This window comes from Hippocampus guttulatus, chromosome 9, assembly GCF_054856545.1.
Source record: "Hippocampus guttulatus isolate MCC_2025c chromosome 9, RoL_Hgut_1.0, whole genome shotgun sequence".
NCBI classification, from domain to species: Eukaryota; Metazoa; Chordata; class Actinopteri; order Syngnathiformes; family Syngnathidae; genus Hippocampus; species Hippocampus guttulatus.
Genome location: NC_141269.1, coordinates 17,873,804 through 17,892,081, shown reverse-complemented (window position 1 = coordinate 17,892,081; position 18,278 = coordinate 17,873,804). Strand labels below are relative to the sequence as shown.

At 41.5% G+C, this 18,278-nt stretch overlaps 2 protein-coding genes across 3 annotated transcripts; both read left to right on the top strand.

Annotated features, from left to right (window-relative positions):
- The first annotated feature begins 317 nt into the window (after window positions 1-317).
- On the top strand, window positions 318-4,587 carry timm10 (translocase of inner mitochondrial membrane 10 homolog (yeast)). Its single transcript, XM_086119710.1, has 2 exons — window positions 318-529; window positions 3,201-4,587. The coding sequence occupies exons 1-2, from the start codon at window positions 459-461 to the stop codon at window positions 3,394-3,396; spliced, it is 267 nt and encodes an 88-aa protein (XP_085975836.1). The 5' UTR covers window positions 318-458; the 3' UTR covers window positions 3,397-4,587.
- Window positions 4,588-4,758: 171 nt separating this feature from the next.
- On the top strand, window positions 4,759-17,132 carry unc93b1 (unc-93 homolog B1, TLR signaling regulator). 2 transcript variants are annotated; one of them, XM_086119708.1, is made up of 13 exons: window positions 4,759-4,902; window positions 7,256-7,372; window positions 7,550-7,667; window positions 7,754-7,907; window positions 7,983-8,144; window positions 8,582-8,711; window positions 9,397-9,490; window positions 10,665-10,789; window positions 11,407-11,589; window positions 12,075-12,348; window positions 12,439-12,560; window positions 13,580-13,702; window positions 15,170-17,132. In XM_086119708.1, exons 1-13 carry the CDS (start codon window positions 4,900-4,902, stop codon window positions 15,380-15,382), a joined length of 1,818 nt encoding a protein of 605 aa, XP_085975834.1. In that variant the 5' UTR covers window positions 4,759-4,899; the 3' UTR covers window positions 15,383-17,132. The 2 variants fall into 2 exon arrangements, with proteins under 2 accessions (XP_085975834.1, XP_085975833.1); XM_086119707.1 differs by having other exon boundaries at window positions 7,526-7,667.
- Window positions 17,133-18,278: the final 1,146 nt, after the last annotated feature.

Genomic DNA, 18,278 nt, shown 5'->3' with positions numbered 1-18,278 from the left:
AAAGCATGTACAATGTTGCTTGTTATGTGTAAAAATGGTTTTGTTTCAAGTGGTTGGGTATTGAAATAAGTTTCCATACTAATATTGTATGTGCAAAAAAAAATTAAGCCTGTATTTACAAAAACCCACTCTTAATAAATTTTGTTATTGTTAATTGCATAGTGTTGATTTACTTGTTTGCTTAAGTGATTTACAGTCTACTATACTGTATTGGCTTTCTTGTACTGAAATTACATATTGAGCACAATAGAGGGCGCGCTGCCTTTACTCGTCTTATTTGAATTGAACTTTATTGACAACGGAAGTGGTGGCGGAAATGTGACTGCACGTGTGTGGTTCGGGCTTGAAGGTTATGCAAACCTCACCGGCAAGGAACTTCGCCACTGTCCAGGGAGAACAGGTCACTACGACGGTGTGTTTGCGGTCAGAAAGACAGCGTTCTGCACTCCAATACAGTCATGGATCCCTTGAGGGCTCAACAGCTGGCGGCGGAGCTGGAAGTGGAGATGATGGCTGATATGTACAACCGGTAAAGTCGCAATCAGCTAATGAGAGCTAGCTGTGTTCATTCATTGAAATACTGCTCTCCCGCTTAGCATTAAGGTGATAAGTTATTAAAAGAACCAATGCAGCAGCGTAAGAGGAATCACTTCGAAATACTGTCTGTAAAATTGTCTATGCACCGGGTCTTAACTGTTGACACGGGTCAACGTTTTCCGCACTTGTGTTCACGTTAAGCACGACAAAGAAAACGTATTGTTCAATAATAATCATTGAAAGCACGTGCAATAGACAAATGTTTCATCACCACGACACATGCTTCCTTGGTTCTTCAGAGCACCGTAATGAACGTGACAGCTGTTATTAAAATATTTGACAAAGTTCACAGATCACAATTGCACAGAAAACGGCCAAAAATGTCCAGCGATATCCTCGCATCCGTATCTTCGTTTTGCAGATATCTTTTACCGTATATGTATCGTGTGGGAACTGAATGCTATAGAGGCGTCCTCACGATTAACATAGTTACTCCCTAGCAATAACGCTTCTGACGCATGCCTATCAACTGTTACATATTTCCAAATTACATTTCAGTCCACTTTGGATCTACGTCACCATTTCACTGCGGATCCTGTTTACGGAGGATTTTAACCCCAATACCAACAAAAGTGTACGCAAATCGGTGCCATAATCGATCACCAATAAATGTTAACGAAGCAGTAAAGCCACTTATTAATGTATTCCCCGAAAGTACAGTGTGTGTAACATTCTGGGACACTGCTCCAATGTGATCTGCCGGTTAATGTGCAGTACAATACTGACACTAGTGATGGGTCGTTTGCGAACGAACCGGCTCTTAGAGCCGGCTCTTTGAAGTGAACGACGGGAGCCGGCTCCTAATTTTCTCCAAAGCCGCACGTGATTGGTCAAGATCCGTGGTAGAAGAGGGAGGGGAAGGTTACACACACGCGCGCGCACACGCACGCACGCACACACTGCAGGAAGAGAATGGGGAGGAGTAAGAGACACAGCGGCACACAGAGAGCAGCACACGAACAGGAGAGACGGGGAGACGAGAGAGAGCTCGATTGCGCTACAGAGAAAAAAACACGGTGGAAAGTGGAAAGGTGAGAAAATGGATAGGAAACGCAGTGAAATTTGGACTCATTTCAACTTAATAGATGGTTCAAATGCAGCGTGAAGACTGCAAGGTTAAAATATCCAATATCAAATTTTAATTTGTTGTGCGGTAATCAAAGCTTACTTGTGTTGTTTTACTGTAAATAGTTAAAAGCTTATAAATATAGACAATCAGAGATTGGAACTTTTTGTTGACCTTGTTTTGAGGTGGGTCTTTGTTTTTGTACTTTGTAATTTATTTTTTGTAGCACTCCGCATTGTACTCCATGTTGAGTATGTTCAGAAGAATATAAATAATAAATAGTTGGTATACTGTATATTTATTACATTAGTATTTCAATTTACACATGATTTTACATTATTTTTGGTAGTAAATTAATTTAAGCAACAAAAAAACTGAGGAGCCGTTTGGTAGCCAAAAGAGGCTCTTTTTAGTGAGCTTAACCCAAAAGAGCCGGAATTCCCATCACTAACTGACACCTTGGGTGATGCTGCAATTTGTGTACGCCTACCAAACTTTTGGTTTAACGAATCATGGCAACGGACGAAGATGTAGTCACTGGCATGTGCCATGTTTTGACCAGCTGAGTCCTCAATGATTGGCATAGATAGCATCATGGCGTTGAGTGACAGTTGTCGTTTTTTGCAACGTAAATATGCAGACAAAGGGCGATATGATCTATTTATTTAATTGTGGTGTCCATGCAACTATCTGAATGTTGCCTGTTTGGTTTGCTTGTTTCTTCCGCCCACTGCGCTTCTTGTTTTCCTCACAATCGCATATCCCTCCCCCATTCACTGTTGCTTTGTGATTGGTCTGACACTCCAGTGGCGCCACTCCGACAAAATGAGCTGGCTCCGGACAAGTTGGATTCTCTGTTTTTTGTGAACTTGCAAGTACTATGAGAATTCAGCTTGCAGGCAAGGTTAGTGCAAAGATGCAACACCATTTATTTTCCTCGTAATACTGTGGGGTATGTGCATGCGCAACTTGCTCATGCACATTACGAGTGCCCTTATCGGGGAAAAATGTCAAAAGGAAATCATGCACTGCAGGCATAAAACCATAACATTTATGAACAATGTTTACTTAACTCATTTTTGAACGTATTGCTGAGGGCCAAATGCTTTTTTCCCCCTTGGATATGTGCAAGTCAATACCCTGTGGCATCGTGTGGGAAAAAAATGCCGTTTTTAGGATTTAGCCTACAAGTACATTCAAACATATTTGCAAATAGGTTCAACCTAGTTTTCCAGTCAAACATGTTTACTCCCCATTGTTAGATCCATACTTCCGTGGAATTTGCTGTCCGGTTGAACATTCTTTCAGGCCTTATAAAGTGATTCAGATGAACATTATCTGTGGTCCATCATATAAAAAAAAAAAAAGAAACAAAAAAACCCCACCCAGACTTAACTGTATAGACAAATGTCTAATGCAACGATGATTTTAGTTGCTGGTGTACTTTGCATATCTCACTAATCGATACAACTTTTCACCGGATGGTAAAAAGTTAGACCACAAATCATAATAGCTCAAATACACTCTTCATTTGCAGAATGACCAACGCCTGCCACCGAAAATGTGTGCCCCCACATTACAAAGAGCCGGAGCTGACGAAGGGCGAGTCTGTGTGCCTTGACCGATGCGTGGCCAAATACCTGGACCTCCACGAGAGGCTGGGACGCAAGCTAACGGAGCTCTCGGTCCAAGATGAGGATATGATGAGGAAAGCAGCTGTCGGCAGCGGATAGCAACACCAAGAACAGGACAAGATGTCAAAGACTTAAAAAAAATAATCTATAATGGCAATGGACTTAGCTTGTGTGGATTCTTAAAAGGAAGAGTTTTGTTTGGGTGGTGTTTGGGCAAACACGTCAGAATTTTAAATTCATTTGGGTCCAGTGGGACAAACTGTTGGCTGCTTTCAAGGATTACATGAAAGTGTCTGAGCATTTTGTACACCTTCACATCCTTCAGAAACAGTCTTAAGAGCCTCTCTGGAGGTGGACTAATGTATTCGACCAGGCCTGGTCCATCAAAGTGGAGTCCTTGGATATGTTTGCATTTATTATTTTAGTTTTATTTCATTTTTATTTTTTACTTTAGCTGATCAGTCCTACTTAGACTTTGAATTACAGTAATATATCAGAAACAAGTTTATCTTTAGTTCAAGGCTTACTGTACTTTCCGTTGACCTGCTTGCAGTTGCAAGTTAATCACCTGTCAACTTTCATCACAGCCAGTAGCAATCAGGACCCTCTTCATTATGAGAAGTTAGCTTCTCCTCTTCTAACACGGCATGCTTAACATATATTTTTACTACCCCCGTGGGTCATTTTTAAGCAACCAAGGGCCCCGTGATAGGCGCTAGAGTGGACGGCTCGTGTTCACGAAAATCCACATACAGTATATATACTGTATATATATTTAAAAAAAAAATGCATAACATTGACGCCTATTAAAATGCATGGGGGAGCAGGCTTTGAAAAACACTGTGATTATGCGGGGTCCGCTGTATATATCGACATTATTTCATTTGACTTAAAAACTATTTAAAAGTGCATATACTAGGTTAAAGAGTGAGTTGAATGTGAAACATTGTCCGGTATTTGAAAGCAATGTGAGGATTATTGAACATGTGCTTGGTAGTTGAACAGTTGTCTGGGGGAAAAAGCCTCAAAACACACATACAAATGTTGGAAGACATTGATTTATGTAGGACATTGCTACCCTCCACACATTTTATCATGTACCTGTACATACTTTATTCTGTCATTCTTGTCCATATTGTGCTATAGGTGGACCGTGTATTTTCTTTTTTAAATTTCCATTTCATTCTGTGTTGCCTTTAACCTCCCCGTCAGCCGTCCGACTGCATATCATCGGGGCTGCGATGTTTTTTTCCCCACTCCTAACCCGAATAAAGCAATTTGATTATTTGATGGAGTAAACATGAGTGTTAGCAATAAACGTTGAAGCGGATATTGGAACGATCATTCCAGCCATTGAGGGAGGCGGCAAATTTGTGCCTGGCCCTTTAAAATAAACACGAGCAGATTGGGAGGAAGTGAAGAAAAAGTGGCTTTCGTTTCCTCTCGAAACTCCTGTAAGTATATACCTGTGGCCCTCACATTGGAAAACGAAAGACTAACTTATCCGCGACGTGTAAGGAGAGGCTCAGCACTGGTGCTTGTCCCTTCGGTGGGCACTGGACGTCTTCACGCTCCGCACGACTCGATTCGAGTGTGTCAGACATGGTAAGTGGCTTGCTGCGTATGACCACTTGAGGTGAGAGTGCACGATACGACGAGATGTTTGAATGTTTTAGTACATCTCGGCATTGGAAAGCACGCGCTTTTGCTTTCTGTGCTTAACATAAACCCCAAGCAGCAGTTGTGTTTTAACTGTTTATAATTCAAGTAGCCTATGCTAAACTTGTAAAGTTGTCAATAATCATTTAAGAGATTTAAAGATTTCACAGGTAACAAGCCGTTATTAGACTAGTTTAATCCAGCCTTAAATGGTATGATTTGCTTTTTAAAATCACGCCCATATTCTAAATAGTAGTAGTACTTATGCTCTGAAGATGTGTACGTGTATTTCATAATCTCAACATACATGTAACACAGTTAATTTATTAGCTGTCTAGAAGAAACGAAATGGGCTTGTGATGTGTAAATCTTTCAAAATTCAATGGGGGCTCATTAAAAGTAAAGAGTTTATAAGATTTGAGTGAAGCGACGGAAAAGAAATTAACAAATTCATTGCAATGGGGAAGTTACACAGAGAAGTAAGAATAATTTATTAAATGACAAGGAAGGACAGGGAGGAACTATAGTACCGTAGCCTATGTGATATGCAAAAAGTAGAGAAACATTCGTTATTCATCAGGACTGAAACCTGTATTTCCCATTTAATCTGACGTCTTTATTTTGCAGACACATTTTGAACTTTCTCTTTGTGGAAACAATTTGCGGAAGGTCTTTTTCTCTTTCGCCAATCCAGTACTGATGAAGGGTGCAGAAAGCAAGCTCCATGAGGGCCGTCACATATGAATTTGATGTGGAAAAAGTTGCTCGGAACCCTGACCTAAAACCCATGGCAGGAATTAATCACTTCGGAAAGAGAGGGCGAGTTATCAGGCATTCTTCCAGCTCCCCACAAAATCCCCAGTCGACTGCCGCCATCTTTGCATTTTCCGAGAAGAGTAGATAATGTTTTAGCTGCCCCCCCACACCTAAACATTCGGATTAATATCGCATTATTTGTGGAATATGAATTGAGCAACTAAATCCATCTGTTTTTATCCATCGTACTGCCATTTTGCCACTTGCTGTCAACTGAAAATTACTGTTGCTCACGGCTTACCTGTTTTCTGAGTTTTGGTCATTTGACAACCGCACACCACAAATTCGTTTTTCCCCAAAAACGCCACAGAGAAATTATTGTACAGTGCTGTTCAAAATAATAGCAGTGCAATGTGACTAACCAGAAAATCCCTGTTTTTTTTGTATATTTTTTATTGTTACATGCCAGACAAGTTACCAGTAGGTGCAGTAGATTCTCAGAAAACAAACAAGACCCAGCATTCATAATAGGCACACTCCGAAGGCTGTGCAATTGGGCAAATAGTTCAAAGGGGTGTGTTCAAAACAATAGCAGTGTGGCAACCAATCTCTGAGTTCATCAATTTTGGGGAAGAAAAAAAAACAAAAACAGGTGTGAATCAGATGACAAAAGTGAAGACAGCAAGAGGCACAATCAAGCAAGCGAAGGTGACTGCACTGAAGGTCTGGCAAAGTATTGCCGGGGTGGAAACTTACAATTTGGTGATGTTCATCAACTCCAGATTTCAGATGTCAATGGCCGCAACTAATAAAAAACACGGTTTAATTCACAGTCGAATGACCAAACTTTCAGTCACTTCAACAGACCAAGAAATCTCTGCCTTCCTCCCACCACACACACACACACACACACACACACACACACACACACACACACACACACACACACACACACACACACACACACACACACACATATATAGAACCTGTGTAAGAAATGTATTTCATCTGCATTTGCCTTTGTAGTTTTTTTAAAAGGATATGCTACTGTAATACATCATCAGTAAATCAAATTAAGGTTATTTTGCAGCCAAGTAAAATGCAGTCCATCAATGTTTGATCATCTGGCTCATGCCTGTCCACCTTTTGTGGGGACATGAACAAGGGGTTTGACTGTATACATTTTCTCCTTCTTACTCCCTTTTGAACATCTAAACTGTGCTTGGTGATGACCATATATGTTTTGTCTTCTTCTTTTTATTTCTTACGAAAATAATTTCTGTTATGTGCTTATGTGTTCAATAAAAAACAAACAAAAAACAAGCAAACGTGAAATTGTGGATCTGAATGGACATTGTGCATGTTTGGGTCATCAAATTAATCAATCACATTCAAGAAGTAGTTACCCTGATATTAGCAAAATATTTGGAATCCAATTCGGAACATATTGTTTGTAAATAAAGATTTCATTGGATGAGTACACGATTACAGCGAGTGCTTGCAATGCTCATTAATTTGGTGTTGTATTCCTTGTGGTCACCAGATGGCAGCCATGAATCTGGAGGAAGAGCTCAAAGAAACGGATCAGATTTTAGCAGCCCCCAATGGCGCTGCGAATGAAATGCTGGATGTGGGCCAAGAAGACAACATGCAGGGCCAGGTGAGCTTTCTGCTACACAGTGTTTAATCAAACCTTCAATATCTTGTCCTTGTGATAACCAGACTTTCGGGTTGAAGTAACTTTTTTCCTGCAGGTGATGCTTCTGTTTTAATTTCTTGTGGTCTGGTCACATTTAACCACTGTTTCCCAAAGATGGAGGAGTTTTTGGGTCCACAGGCAGAATACAATGAGGAGGAGGAAGAGAGAAAATACTACAGGAGGAAGCGATTTGGAGTTATCAAGAATGTTCTCGCAGCCAGCGTTGGAGCCATGATTATGTACAGTGTGTACATGGGTAAGAAGGCTCTGTCATCGTTTGGCGTGCATCCGGAGACGCGGCCACAAACTCAGTTGCCTATTTTGTGATTGTGCATTCTCCAGGGTTATTGCAGATGCAGCTTATCCTTCATTATGATATGACTTATCGCGAAGTGAAGTATAGCAACCTCGGTCTCGAAGACATTGATCGGAAGATGCTGAGGGGAATCAACGTCACGCCCATATTAGGGCTGCTGTACACCCCCATTCTCATCAGGTAGATGTACAACAGCTCATTCTATCAGACAGTGGTGCTCTGATAAGCCATCTCTACCTAATGTCTTCATCCAAGGTTTCTAGGAACAAAGTGGATGATGTTTCTGGCTTCCGGAATCTATGCCTTTTTTGTCTCGACCAATTACTGGGAGCGTTACTACACCTTGGTTCCGTCTGCTGTTGCCATCGGTGTGGCCATTGTGCCACTCTGGGCCTCCCTTGGAAATTATATCACAAGGTGAGAAAGGGCACGGATCATAAAGCGCATTTGTTTACCTGCGCTTTTCGGACAAAAGTTGGAAAATCTGCAACCCTTGTAAGGTTAAGCGTTTCAGATAACGGATGGAAGGAGGGACATTATGTGTGTCATCATGAGCAGGTGGTATGCAGGTCCCCTTTTGTGGAATGTGTCGAATCACTGAATTTAATAATTCGGCACTGGCTTCAACTTTATAGTGTTATTCACTACAGTACATTTGTTAAGTACAGTTCAGTTGTATTTCACTTTTGAGGTCAACATATTTGCATTCATTCTTAAATAACTTTGTTTTCAAACATTGAGTGAGGTAAAATATGATTTGACTTCCATTTTTATGTGGTTTGAGAAACACTACCTTTGCACCGAAGTCCCCAAAAGGTTATTTGTCACTAGTCGTACTGTCACAACACACACAGGATGGCACAACAGTATTATGAATACGTCAACTATAAGGAAGAGCATGTACAGGAGCAGAAGAAGATCCCAAAGGGAGTGTGCCACAAATACATCATCATCTTCCAGTCAATCTTCAGTGTCATCTTCCATGTGAGTTCCTCCGCCACTCATACAAAAATGTGACATTCAGTCTGGACATGCATAAAACATGAACAACATTTCCCATTTTAATGTGCTTCAAAACAGCACAAATGATCATTATCCTCCCAGGCAATAGCTTATTAGGACTCTGCAACCACTGCATATCAAACATAAATCAATCAATCAACTTTTGGAACTATGAAACAGAGGTTTATGACCTTGCAGCCTCTTCCAAGTAGAGGAAGCAAAATACCGAAATCGTACTTGTACTTATAGATGACAACATACCAGAGAACACGTTGATTAACTGACAAAGACGCCATTTGACAATAAAATGCAAAGCAATGACTTTACAGTTAGCCGAAAGGCTCCACGAAACACTGGATCCAGCGTAAGCCGACAGTGGGATGATGCATCCTTACGCCGCAGATAAACTGAACAGACACAAATGTGGCACCAATCAGTGTCTGGTATTTTAAAAAACAAACAAAAAACATCTGTTTCTGAAATAAAACGCACATTTAAGTTGAAGCTATTTCACCAAGTTATGAATATAATAATTATTCTTTTAAAAAGTGATCTTATATTTAGATATTTGTTGGCCGATTGCAGGTCTGATGACCGAGACTCATAATACAATTTTGTTTTGCCTCCATCATCTACAACAGCTTGTCTTCCTTGTGTCTCTCACTAGCTGAGCTTCGTCTTTGCCGAGTTCCCCATGCGTCTCCTCCTCAATGACCACATTCTTGACGAAAATCACGTTCTCTTCAACGTCAAAAGCTGTGGTAAAGTCACATGGGTACACTGCACCATCATTGTAAACTTTGAGCTCAGCATTATGTAGTGACACAGCAAAAATACGAGTGTGTGTGTGTGTGCGCGCGTTTGCTTCTCGATGCAGACATTTGGCATTTTGTCGACGATCGACATTTGCCTCTTTTAAAAATATGAAGGCCAATAAGAGATCAATTTAAAACGAGGTCAGCTTCAGGGAACTCTTGATGTATTCCTTCGTTTATTTAAAAATTCCATACACTTTTTATTTGTTAGAAAATTAATAGTTTGAAATTATAAATAAAAATCTGAAATAAAAAGTTTTGAAATTGTGGAAAACTTAGTTGACAATAGAAACCTTTGGGGACTTACTGATATGTTGAGAGTTTCATTTAACTTGAGACATGCTGAGGGCAATGGGAGCTCTTGGTACATTTTGTTAGAATGTTAAATCAAAGCTTTCTCTTCTCTACATGTCTAAAACTAAAAGAAAAAACTTAAACGTTACTTGCACAAACATGTTTAATGGCATTTCACCAGTTTTTTTTTCTTTCCATTTTTAAACGCCGATATTTTCCCTTTTACAGTGGACCCCTGCTATTTGTGGTGGCATAAGGACCTGGGCAGCCAGCAAAGAGTGAAAATCCGTGTCTAATTAACACCCAGTTAAATGTATTTTGGCGGGAAAAAAGCTAAGAAATATAACAAACCCTTATTCCCCTCTGTTTTCCCCTCTAAATTGGTTCTATCTCAGAGGACACGGTGGACAAGCGTATGCAAGATACGTACTGTACATATATGCATGTTTGGATCAGTTCGGTGTTGCGGAAATCGAGTTTCCTGACCTCACGCCAATCAAAACACATTTAGAATGAACTACAGTGGTGGATGACTATTTGCATCATCATCGAACATTTTTTGTGGAACACTATTTCGCTGAGTTTCCTCCGGAGGGAAACGGCGTCATATTATAGTACCGGTACATCTCATGCATCCAGTGTCTCAAAATTCAATTTTGACTGCTCAGACTATTTCCAAAATCAAGATTTCTTTCACTTTTATAATTAGCGACTATTTAGTTAAAATGAATCTTCAAGGTTTCAGCTTGGAGTTGTCACTGTATGACATTCCTAACCTGGTATTCCAGATAGTCCTGGCTGAACTTTCTTGTCATTTGCTTCCCAGGGGCCAAAATCAGTGGTGTGGTTCCAGATTTGAACACTACGGTGCTGAAAAGTCTACCCCAGTCCATGAAGTTGATCATCGTGGAAAGCGTGCTTATGGGCTTTGCTTTCCTTTCCATGATCATTGTAAGTGCTCGGACTTGTTACAAAGACCCCGCAATCCACAGAGTTTAAATGCATTGTTCTTTCTTCTGTTTCATTCGTTTACAACAACACACACTCTGACATAATGTAAAAACAATCCAACCTTTTAACCCTTTCACGCACCCTGATAACATGGTAAGCTCTCCCATTGGAGTAACCGCTGTCCCGAAAGGGTTAATGAAGGAATAATAAGCTCTTTACGAGCTCTAAATCGAATAAACTAGATCTTTCGACGCATACAATAATTGAGTTCATCATCACGCCTTTTAGCATTTTGCAATTGAACTAGATGGATTGAATTTGAATTAGTCAATGATAATGCAGCAATATTTATTTCCTGATCTCCAGGTCATAGAGAAAATATGTGTAACTTAAAGATGTGTGCCTGCACACGTAACTATGAGTACCGGTACACTATAAACAGTAAATCCCATAATTAGCACCATTTTTCTGCACGAAGCAACATTTATGTGAGAAATCAAGCTTTCATGGACTTCAATGATGTAGATACATATCTTTTGATTAATTTTTCTCTAACTTTAAAAATCCCCGTTTTTTTTTTTTTTTTAAACAAAGTACAATTGTTCTACCTCATTCAGTTCCTTTTGCTGTGTGGTGCTGCGTACCGCCCAACAGAGGAGATCGATCTGCGCAGTATTGGCTGGGGGAACATCTTCCAGCTTCCTTTCAAACATTTGAGGGACTACCGCTTGCGGCTTCTCTGCCCTTTCTTTGTCTACAGTGGATTGGAAGTCCTCTTCGCCATCACCGGACTCAGCCTGGTACTTAACTGTCATCCAAATTCACTGTTAATTCATTAAGTAGTACAGTACAGTGATAACTTGACTTAGAAGTTTAATTTGTTCCATGCTTGTAAATCAAATTGCTTCACGGTTTTTTGATTTTGCATTTTTCACCACGCTTTTGCACACATTCAGCAGATTACAAAGGTCCACAGCAAAGAAATGATTTTAATCGGAAAAAATGGAAGATGCGAGCATAAAACTCAACAGACTGCGTGCTTGCTAGGTAACCTCTTGAATTGACTGGACGTTGTGAGGTCCTCTGCCGCCGTCTGGTGGCCATCTAATGGCAGCGTTTTGGAAGCCAATTTTCTGTTAACTAAAGGCAAAAAAAATGGGCGAAATCTGGATTTGAAGGACTCCAAAGTCAAGGTGCCACTGTACTAGATACAGTTGATACACGCGGAAAAGCACAATATCAAGCCAAGTGTATATATATTAATCAATCATTTCTCTCCATACAGTCCTATGGTGTTTGTACTTTGGGCCTACAAAAACTGTGGCTCTTAATTGTGGTCTACGGGCTGTCGTGCTCCATCTTCTCCTTCCTGTCCCTCTGCCTCCTCCGCCTCCCGCGGTGGGTGTGTCTGGCAGCAGGAGCCAGTGTCCATTTGGTGCTGTTGGTGGTACTCATGGTGTTTTCGCCAAGTCCTCGACACCCTGAGTATGAGGCCTCTCTTCTGATCATTTCTATGCTGTGGGGGCTTGGGACGGCCCTGAATAAGACTGGAGTCAGCAGTGAGTCGCACCCGAGATGTGGTGGTACGTGCATGTGCTGTGGATTACGATAGAAGCAGGCATATTTTCGTCTGTGTGTGTCTGTTTCAGCCTTGCTTGGCATTTTATATGCGGAGGAGAAGGAACGTCTGGACTTTGTCTACACGATCTATCACTGGTTACAAGCCATTGCCATCTTTGCAGTCTACCTCTGGTCACAGTTGCCGATGAGGGTAAGTGACTTTATCAGTGGTGGAAATCAACAAAGTACAGATATTTGTTGATTTTTACAACAATCAACAAATATCAAATAACAAATATTACAGTTTTCACCGCCGGAGGGGCCCGGCTCAGAGGCCGAGTGTGGGAAGAGGCCTCTCGGTCGGATTAAAAGTCGCATCTGCACTTTGGTTCAACTGCTTAAGTAGTTCTTCTGCTTTTACCAGTGTCTTCATTTAAGTATCTGTGTCTGAATTTAACTAGAAGGTGTGAGAATTTACGTCACATTTGTTGTATACAGTATATGCGACTATGTTTGTTTGGGTGACTGTGTGCTTGAGATCGTATTAGGGTATTTATCCTGAAGTGCAATATTGTAATATTCTCAATGAATGGAATGTCCATATTTGCAGTGTTGTATTCTTGTAAAGTTTTTTTCATGCCGGGTTAGGTGTATTTGGGGAAGCAAAGTAAATAAAATTTACACAAACTCGAATTAAGAAAGTGAGAGAGCTGGATAATAGTGCCGAAAGTTGTCAATTCTCACAGGGCTAGAAAATGTGTTTCCACAACAGCCAACCCAAAGTAGGTATGTTTCACCCTTTGTTTTTAATTCATGCAGCATATCTTTTTGTGTTAACAATCAGTTAAATCATCGCCCGGCCCATTCTTATTGAAAATGAAAGCCACACCAGCGAGTCAGTCACTTTGTTAAGAAAAAACTATGTACATCAGCATCAATTGCACTTCCTCTGCCTATTTGAGGCTTTAGATACTGACAGACAGTATATACTGATTAGTTGGAAGTTTTCAACAACATCCACAAAACACAGCGTCTTCCAAAAACTGTCAACACATTTTCAAAGATTTGTGTTTTCAACTCCAAAACCTTCTTGGCATGAATTGGAGGGGGTAGAAATGTAGGGAAAGTGTTTTAGAAAGAGCCGACGGAAAATACATTATACTGTATTGCCGTTCATGTTGTCAATGAAATGTCATATTTTAATCCAGTCTTTCTCCCCACACAATTAAGGCTAAACTTGCCATCCTGCTCGCAACTTTACTGCTAGCTTGCTACTGCTACTGGCTGATGGAGCGCCGCCTTGCCAAGAAAGTGCGCCCTAGGCTGCCCCGCATCCCTCGACCAAGGCACAAGGTGACCAAACCAGTCCTGCATGTATTACACTGTAATCTACCAAAACACAAATGATTGCAGTTCATTTTATACCAAAGATATTTTCAATGTCCCTCAAAAATGTCACAGAATTCAGCAGTCTTTAAAGTAAACAAAATTACTTTAAACACAAAGACTAAAGTTGGACTAAAATACTGAACATGTTTTTGGTATTTGGGACGAGGCCCATAGTTCCTCGAGAAAAGATTCATAAGTGCAGGGGGACGTTGGAAACAGCAAGGCCTGAGCTGAGATTCAAACCAAGAACCTCAACTGTGAAAGCCGACGCACTAACCACAAGAACAGGGATGTCAAACTTATTTTAGTTTGCGGGCCATATTCACCCTCATTTTATCCCAATTGGGCCAGACCTGTATATTTGTTGCTTAATAAGCCATAATTAACTATTTCAATTTTTCCCATCGGCGGCCCGGTAGTCCAGTGGTTAGCACGTCGACTTCACAGTGCAGGGGTACCATTCCAGCTCCGGCCTCCCTGTGTGGAGTTTGCATGTTCTCCCCGGGCCTGCGTGGGGTTTCTCCGGGTCCTCCGGTTTCCTCCCACATTCCAAAAACATGCGTGGCAGGCTGATTGAACGCTCTAAATTGTCCTTAGGTGTGCGTGTGGGCGTGCATGGTTGTTTGTCTCTGTGTGCCCTGCGATTGGCTGGCAACCAATTCGGGGTGTCCCCCACCTACTGCCCGAAGGCGGCTGGGATGGGCTCCAGCTCCCCCCGCGACTCTAGTGAGGATAAAGCAGTTCGGAAGATGAATAAATGGATGAATTTTCCCCATCGTTTTAGTACAAATCATTACAAGTACATTTGGAAAATGTTCACAATCTTGATTATCTAGCTGCAAATCATATGAGCAAAATAAATTTCAGTATGCCGTTTAAGTGGTAGATGGTCTCCAGTGGACGAAATTAGCAGAAGCAGTTCCATTTATTGAAAAATAATGAATGAGTTCTCTATCTCTTTGCAACGGATCGCAACCCAGACGAGCAGCTTCTTATGGTTGAGACCCCTGCACGAGAGCACCCTTGCTGCCGAAACTCAAAACATATTTTTCAAAAATGGTTTTGGATCTATTCAGTTCATGTCGGCAGATGTGTGCAGACTCTCACTTAACATGGGGTTGATTGTGATTGGTTGATTGTGAACATAACCACACCCTAGTTGTCAGAACTTGTGCAACCACATTCACTCTTTTATTTTGACTTCCTCTCTGTTTAAAATAAATAAATAAGTTGACTTTGACAGGTCACACAACTGGCAGATTTATTTTTGGTCTCCTTTTTGATGTCACGAAAACCTAGCATTTGAGCCGGGATTTGTGTTGACTTTCTATAGCCACATTATGAGCATCATGATTTTTTTATCAGGTGAAATTTCTGTAACACTGAGCCGACCGACAAAAACCCTGCAGAAAGGATGTCATGTGTCCACAGGTCAAAGGTTATCGCTACCTGGAAGAAGGCAACTCAGATGAGTCAGACTCAGAGAGGAGTGAGGAGGATGACGAAAATGAAGAGGACAGAGAGCCAGAGGAGCAATTGGCGAATGAGTTTCGAGCAGAGGACATGGAGGCCGAACGCCAGGATTCTGGCGCTCAGGAAGCTGACTCACTTCGCGTCAGGAGGAAGAGGGCAGAGAATCACTAGCACAGGGTGGATGCCACCCATGCGGTGGAGGGCCAGAGAGGGTGAAGAAAACTAAATTAGGAGAAAGGGGGTGAGCAAGACAGAGAAGGAAATCGACGTTTCATCATTCTTTCAAGTCTGACGCTTTCCATAAGTGACCGATGAATTTGAATATTTTTTCAAGCTATAATTAGCCTCAGAACACTGATGTTGTATGTATGTTTGTATGCAGTCAAGAACCACTTCAAGACCAAATATTAGCAATATTCGGGTTTTGAAAGTCTATGTAATGCCCACAAAAAGCCGAACATGTTTGTATTCGTTTTTTTAAAATTCGAACAATACCCCATGGTTACTCCTTTTCCAAACACAAACATTTGATCGCATAAACGCGTCTGAGAAAACCTCCATTGAATGGAATATTGGGGTTTTTTTTCCACTTGCGGCCATCTTATTTTACCACTTGGTAAGCGAGCCTAAATTGAATACAGAGATGTCTCTGCTGCATTTTTACGTTATTTTCTGTCTCAAGGGCATAAATTCCACAATGTGTCCATATACACACACACACACACACACACACACACATCTATGTTCATCTGGCGCGCAACTTGCCGGAAGTCCACAAGCAGAGGTAAACAAACTCAAAGCAGCACACACTCTTGCAGCGAGGAAGAAACCGATAATTGGTGTGGCGAATGACGTAATAATGTGTTTGATTGACGGTAGAAAGTAAGAAGCGGAAATCACATCCATTTGTGTCGTGATTTACATCGAGATATTCCAATTGGCATGTCATTGGGAGTAACGCTGTCCGCCTGTGTTGTCCAGGGAAACCAAGACAAGTATTATAAAAAATGATGAGATTTATTTGAGAAGGAAAAAAAAACATGGAGTGACACCATTCACAGATCTGTCAACGAAGGCCCCGCCACCCCCCTGCGTCTTGCGGAATTTGACGCCATTTAAACGAATTCGGTGATTCAGACGAAAGGCTTGTGGAAATTCACCAAAAGTGGAAGCTTTTGTATTTGTGGAAAGACATTTTCTCCACTTTTGCGAAGACTGTAAATGTCCGTTTTGTGTTGCAATCCATTTATTTCTCGATGGAGTCCTCTTTCAAGAGCATTTAACATCAACAGGATGAGGTCATACTTTGTGGGGCTCTTCTAAAATAAGAAACGACAGATTAAGATATGCATGTGGTCATAAATATTAAAACAAACAAACATTTTCCTTCAAATCCTTGCTCCCGTTTTGTAGGTTGTGAGGGAACAGTCCTGCAGTTAAAAGAACTTCAATATGTGCTAACATTCATCCGGATAGTTGTGCAATTGACGTTCGTATTGTTAGTGACGCCTGAAATAATGAAAAATTGACTCAAGAGATTCAAAATTTCAAAAGATAGACACTGTACTGCACTTGGTTTTCATGTGTCACAGTCACTCTGGATTGCTGAAATTATGATTTTGTGCTGAACTTTGTTTAATTATCAGTTCATTTTGGGGGTTCAATTGTAGCTGTATTTTGTCAGACAGTTTCAACTGTTTTGGACGTTCCCTCTTGTCAGATTTTTTATCGTATTATGTGTCTCTTAGCTGCTGTTCTTCTCAGCTGTTCTTGTCCTTGTCCTTTCATGAATTTGTATTGACAGCAGTTGACCTGCTTTTTTTAAAAAAAAATAAGATTCATTTTCATTGCTGTGGTTGTTCATTATGTCTTGTTGTTTGCAACTTTGTGGCCGATTAAAACCATTTTGAGTTTTCTTGCATGTGCTGCACTTCTGCATGTTATTCAGTGCCAAGACAACACCAAGTGGCCTCGAGGACCGGCTCGAGGACCGAAGGGCGGTCCTTGGTCCTCGGCCTCGGAGTCAAGTCCTTGGCCTTGGCCTCTGAGTCAAGTCCTTGGCTTTGGCCTTGGCCTCGGGTTGCCGGTCATCGGATACAACGAGGGCTTAGAGCCCCTAATCCTTCATCCACAGGAATAAAGTGGGCCAGAGGACCTCAAAAATCACAAAGAAATCAAACAAAATCCATCCAGGGTAACCATTAGTGATGGGTCCAGCGAAACCGATGCGTTGACGCATGTGCCGGGCTCACTGAGCAAACCAGTGTCGGTGCATGTGCTGCTTCAGTACGTCACGTGATTGACACGTGAACTGCACCGGCTGCTTGGCACAGTCCAAGCTGCGCCACTTAGTCCAGGGGGCGTCGACTCAGTGCAGGGGGCATTGACGCAGCAAAAGCCCGCACAGTGTATCCTAAGGAAGTGCGTCTGGCGACACGATGCCGATTGCCGAAACAAGCCAGACCTCACCCTCGCTCGAATAAAAATATATGTTTGAGCAATACGGAAAACACACTGATTATCAGAAAAAATGTGTCCGTCTGACTTCGAGCGTCATGTCGGCTGTCATATAATAGGCTATTATTATATGAGAAGTGCTTTATGAACGTTTGTACTGTACGTCATACTCCAGTTGATTGATAAGGGGGAGTTCCAGAAAGTGACTGCGAGTGAGCACACCGCATGTTTGATGACTCTGCCACGTTGCTATTAAAAGTCACATAAAACGTAAACCTTGTCTGCTGACCATCATTACATCGGCTAGGCTAGTTTAGCTGTTGTCGTAGTTCAAAGCTTAATATGTGGCGTGGGTTGTGTCGACGCCGCGAGTACGTGCTCGCGCTCACAGCAGAGAGCAGCAAACTATCGACTGCTGAGACGCGCTTCACTCGAGTGACGTTGCTACAGTACGTGCATATTATGGAGCAGCTTCCGGACAAATACAAATTGTCCACCGTGTAGAGCCATTTTGATCTCCTTTTGGAGAATAAGGTATTTATTAAAATCTCCTTGTCTCGGATTTTTGACATGTCTTATTCCATTGTGTGTGTGTGTTCTCCACAACAGG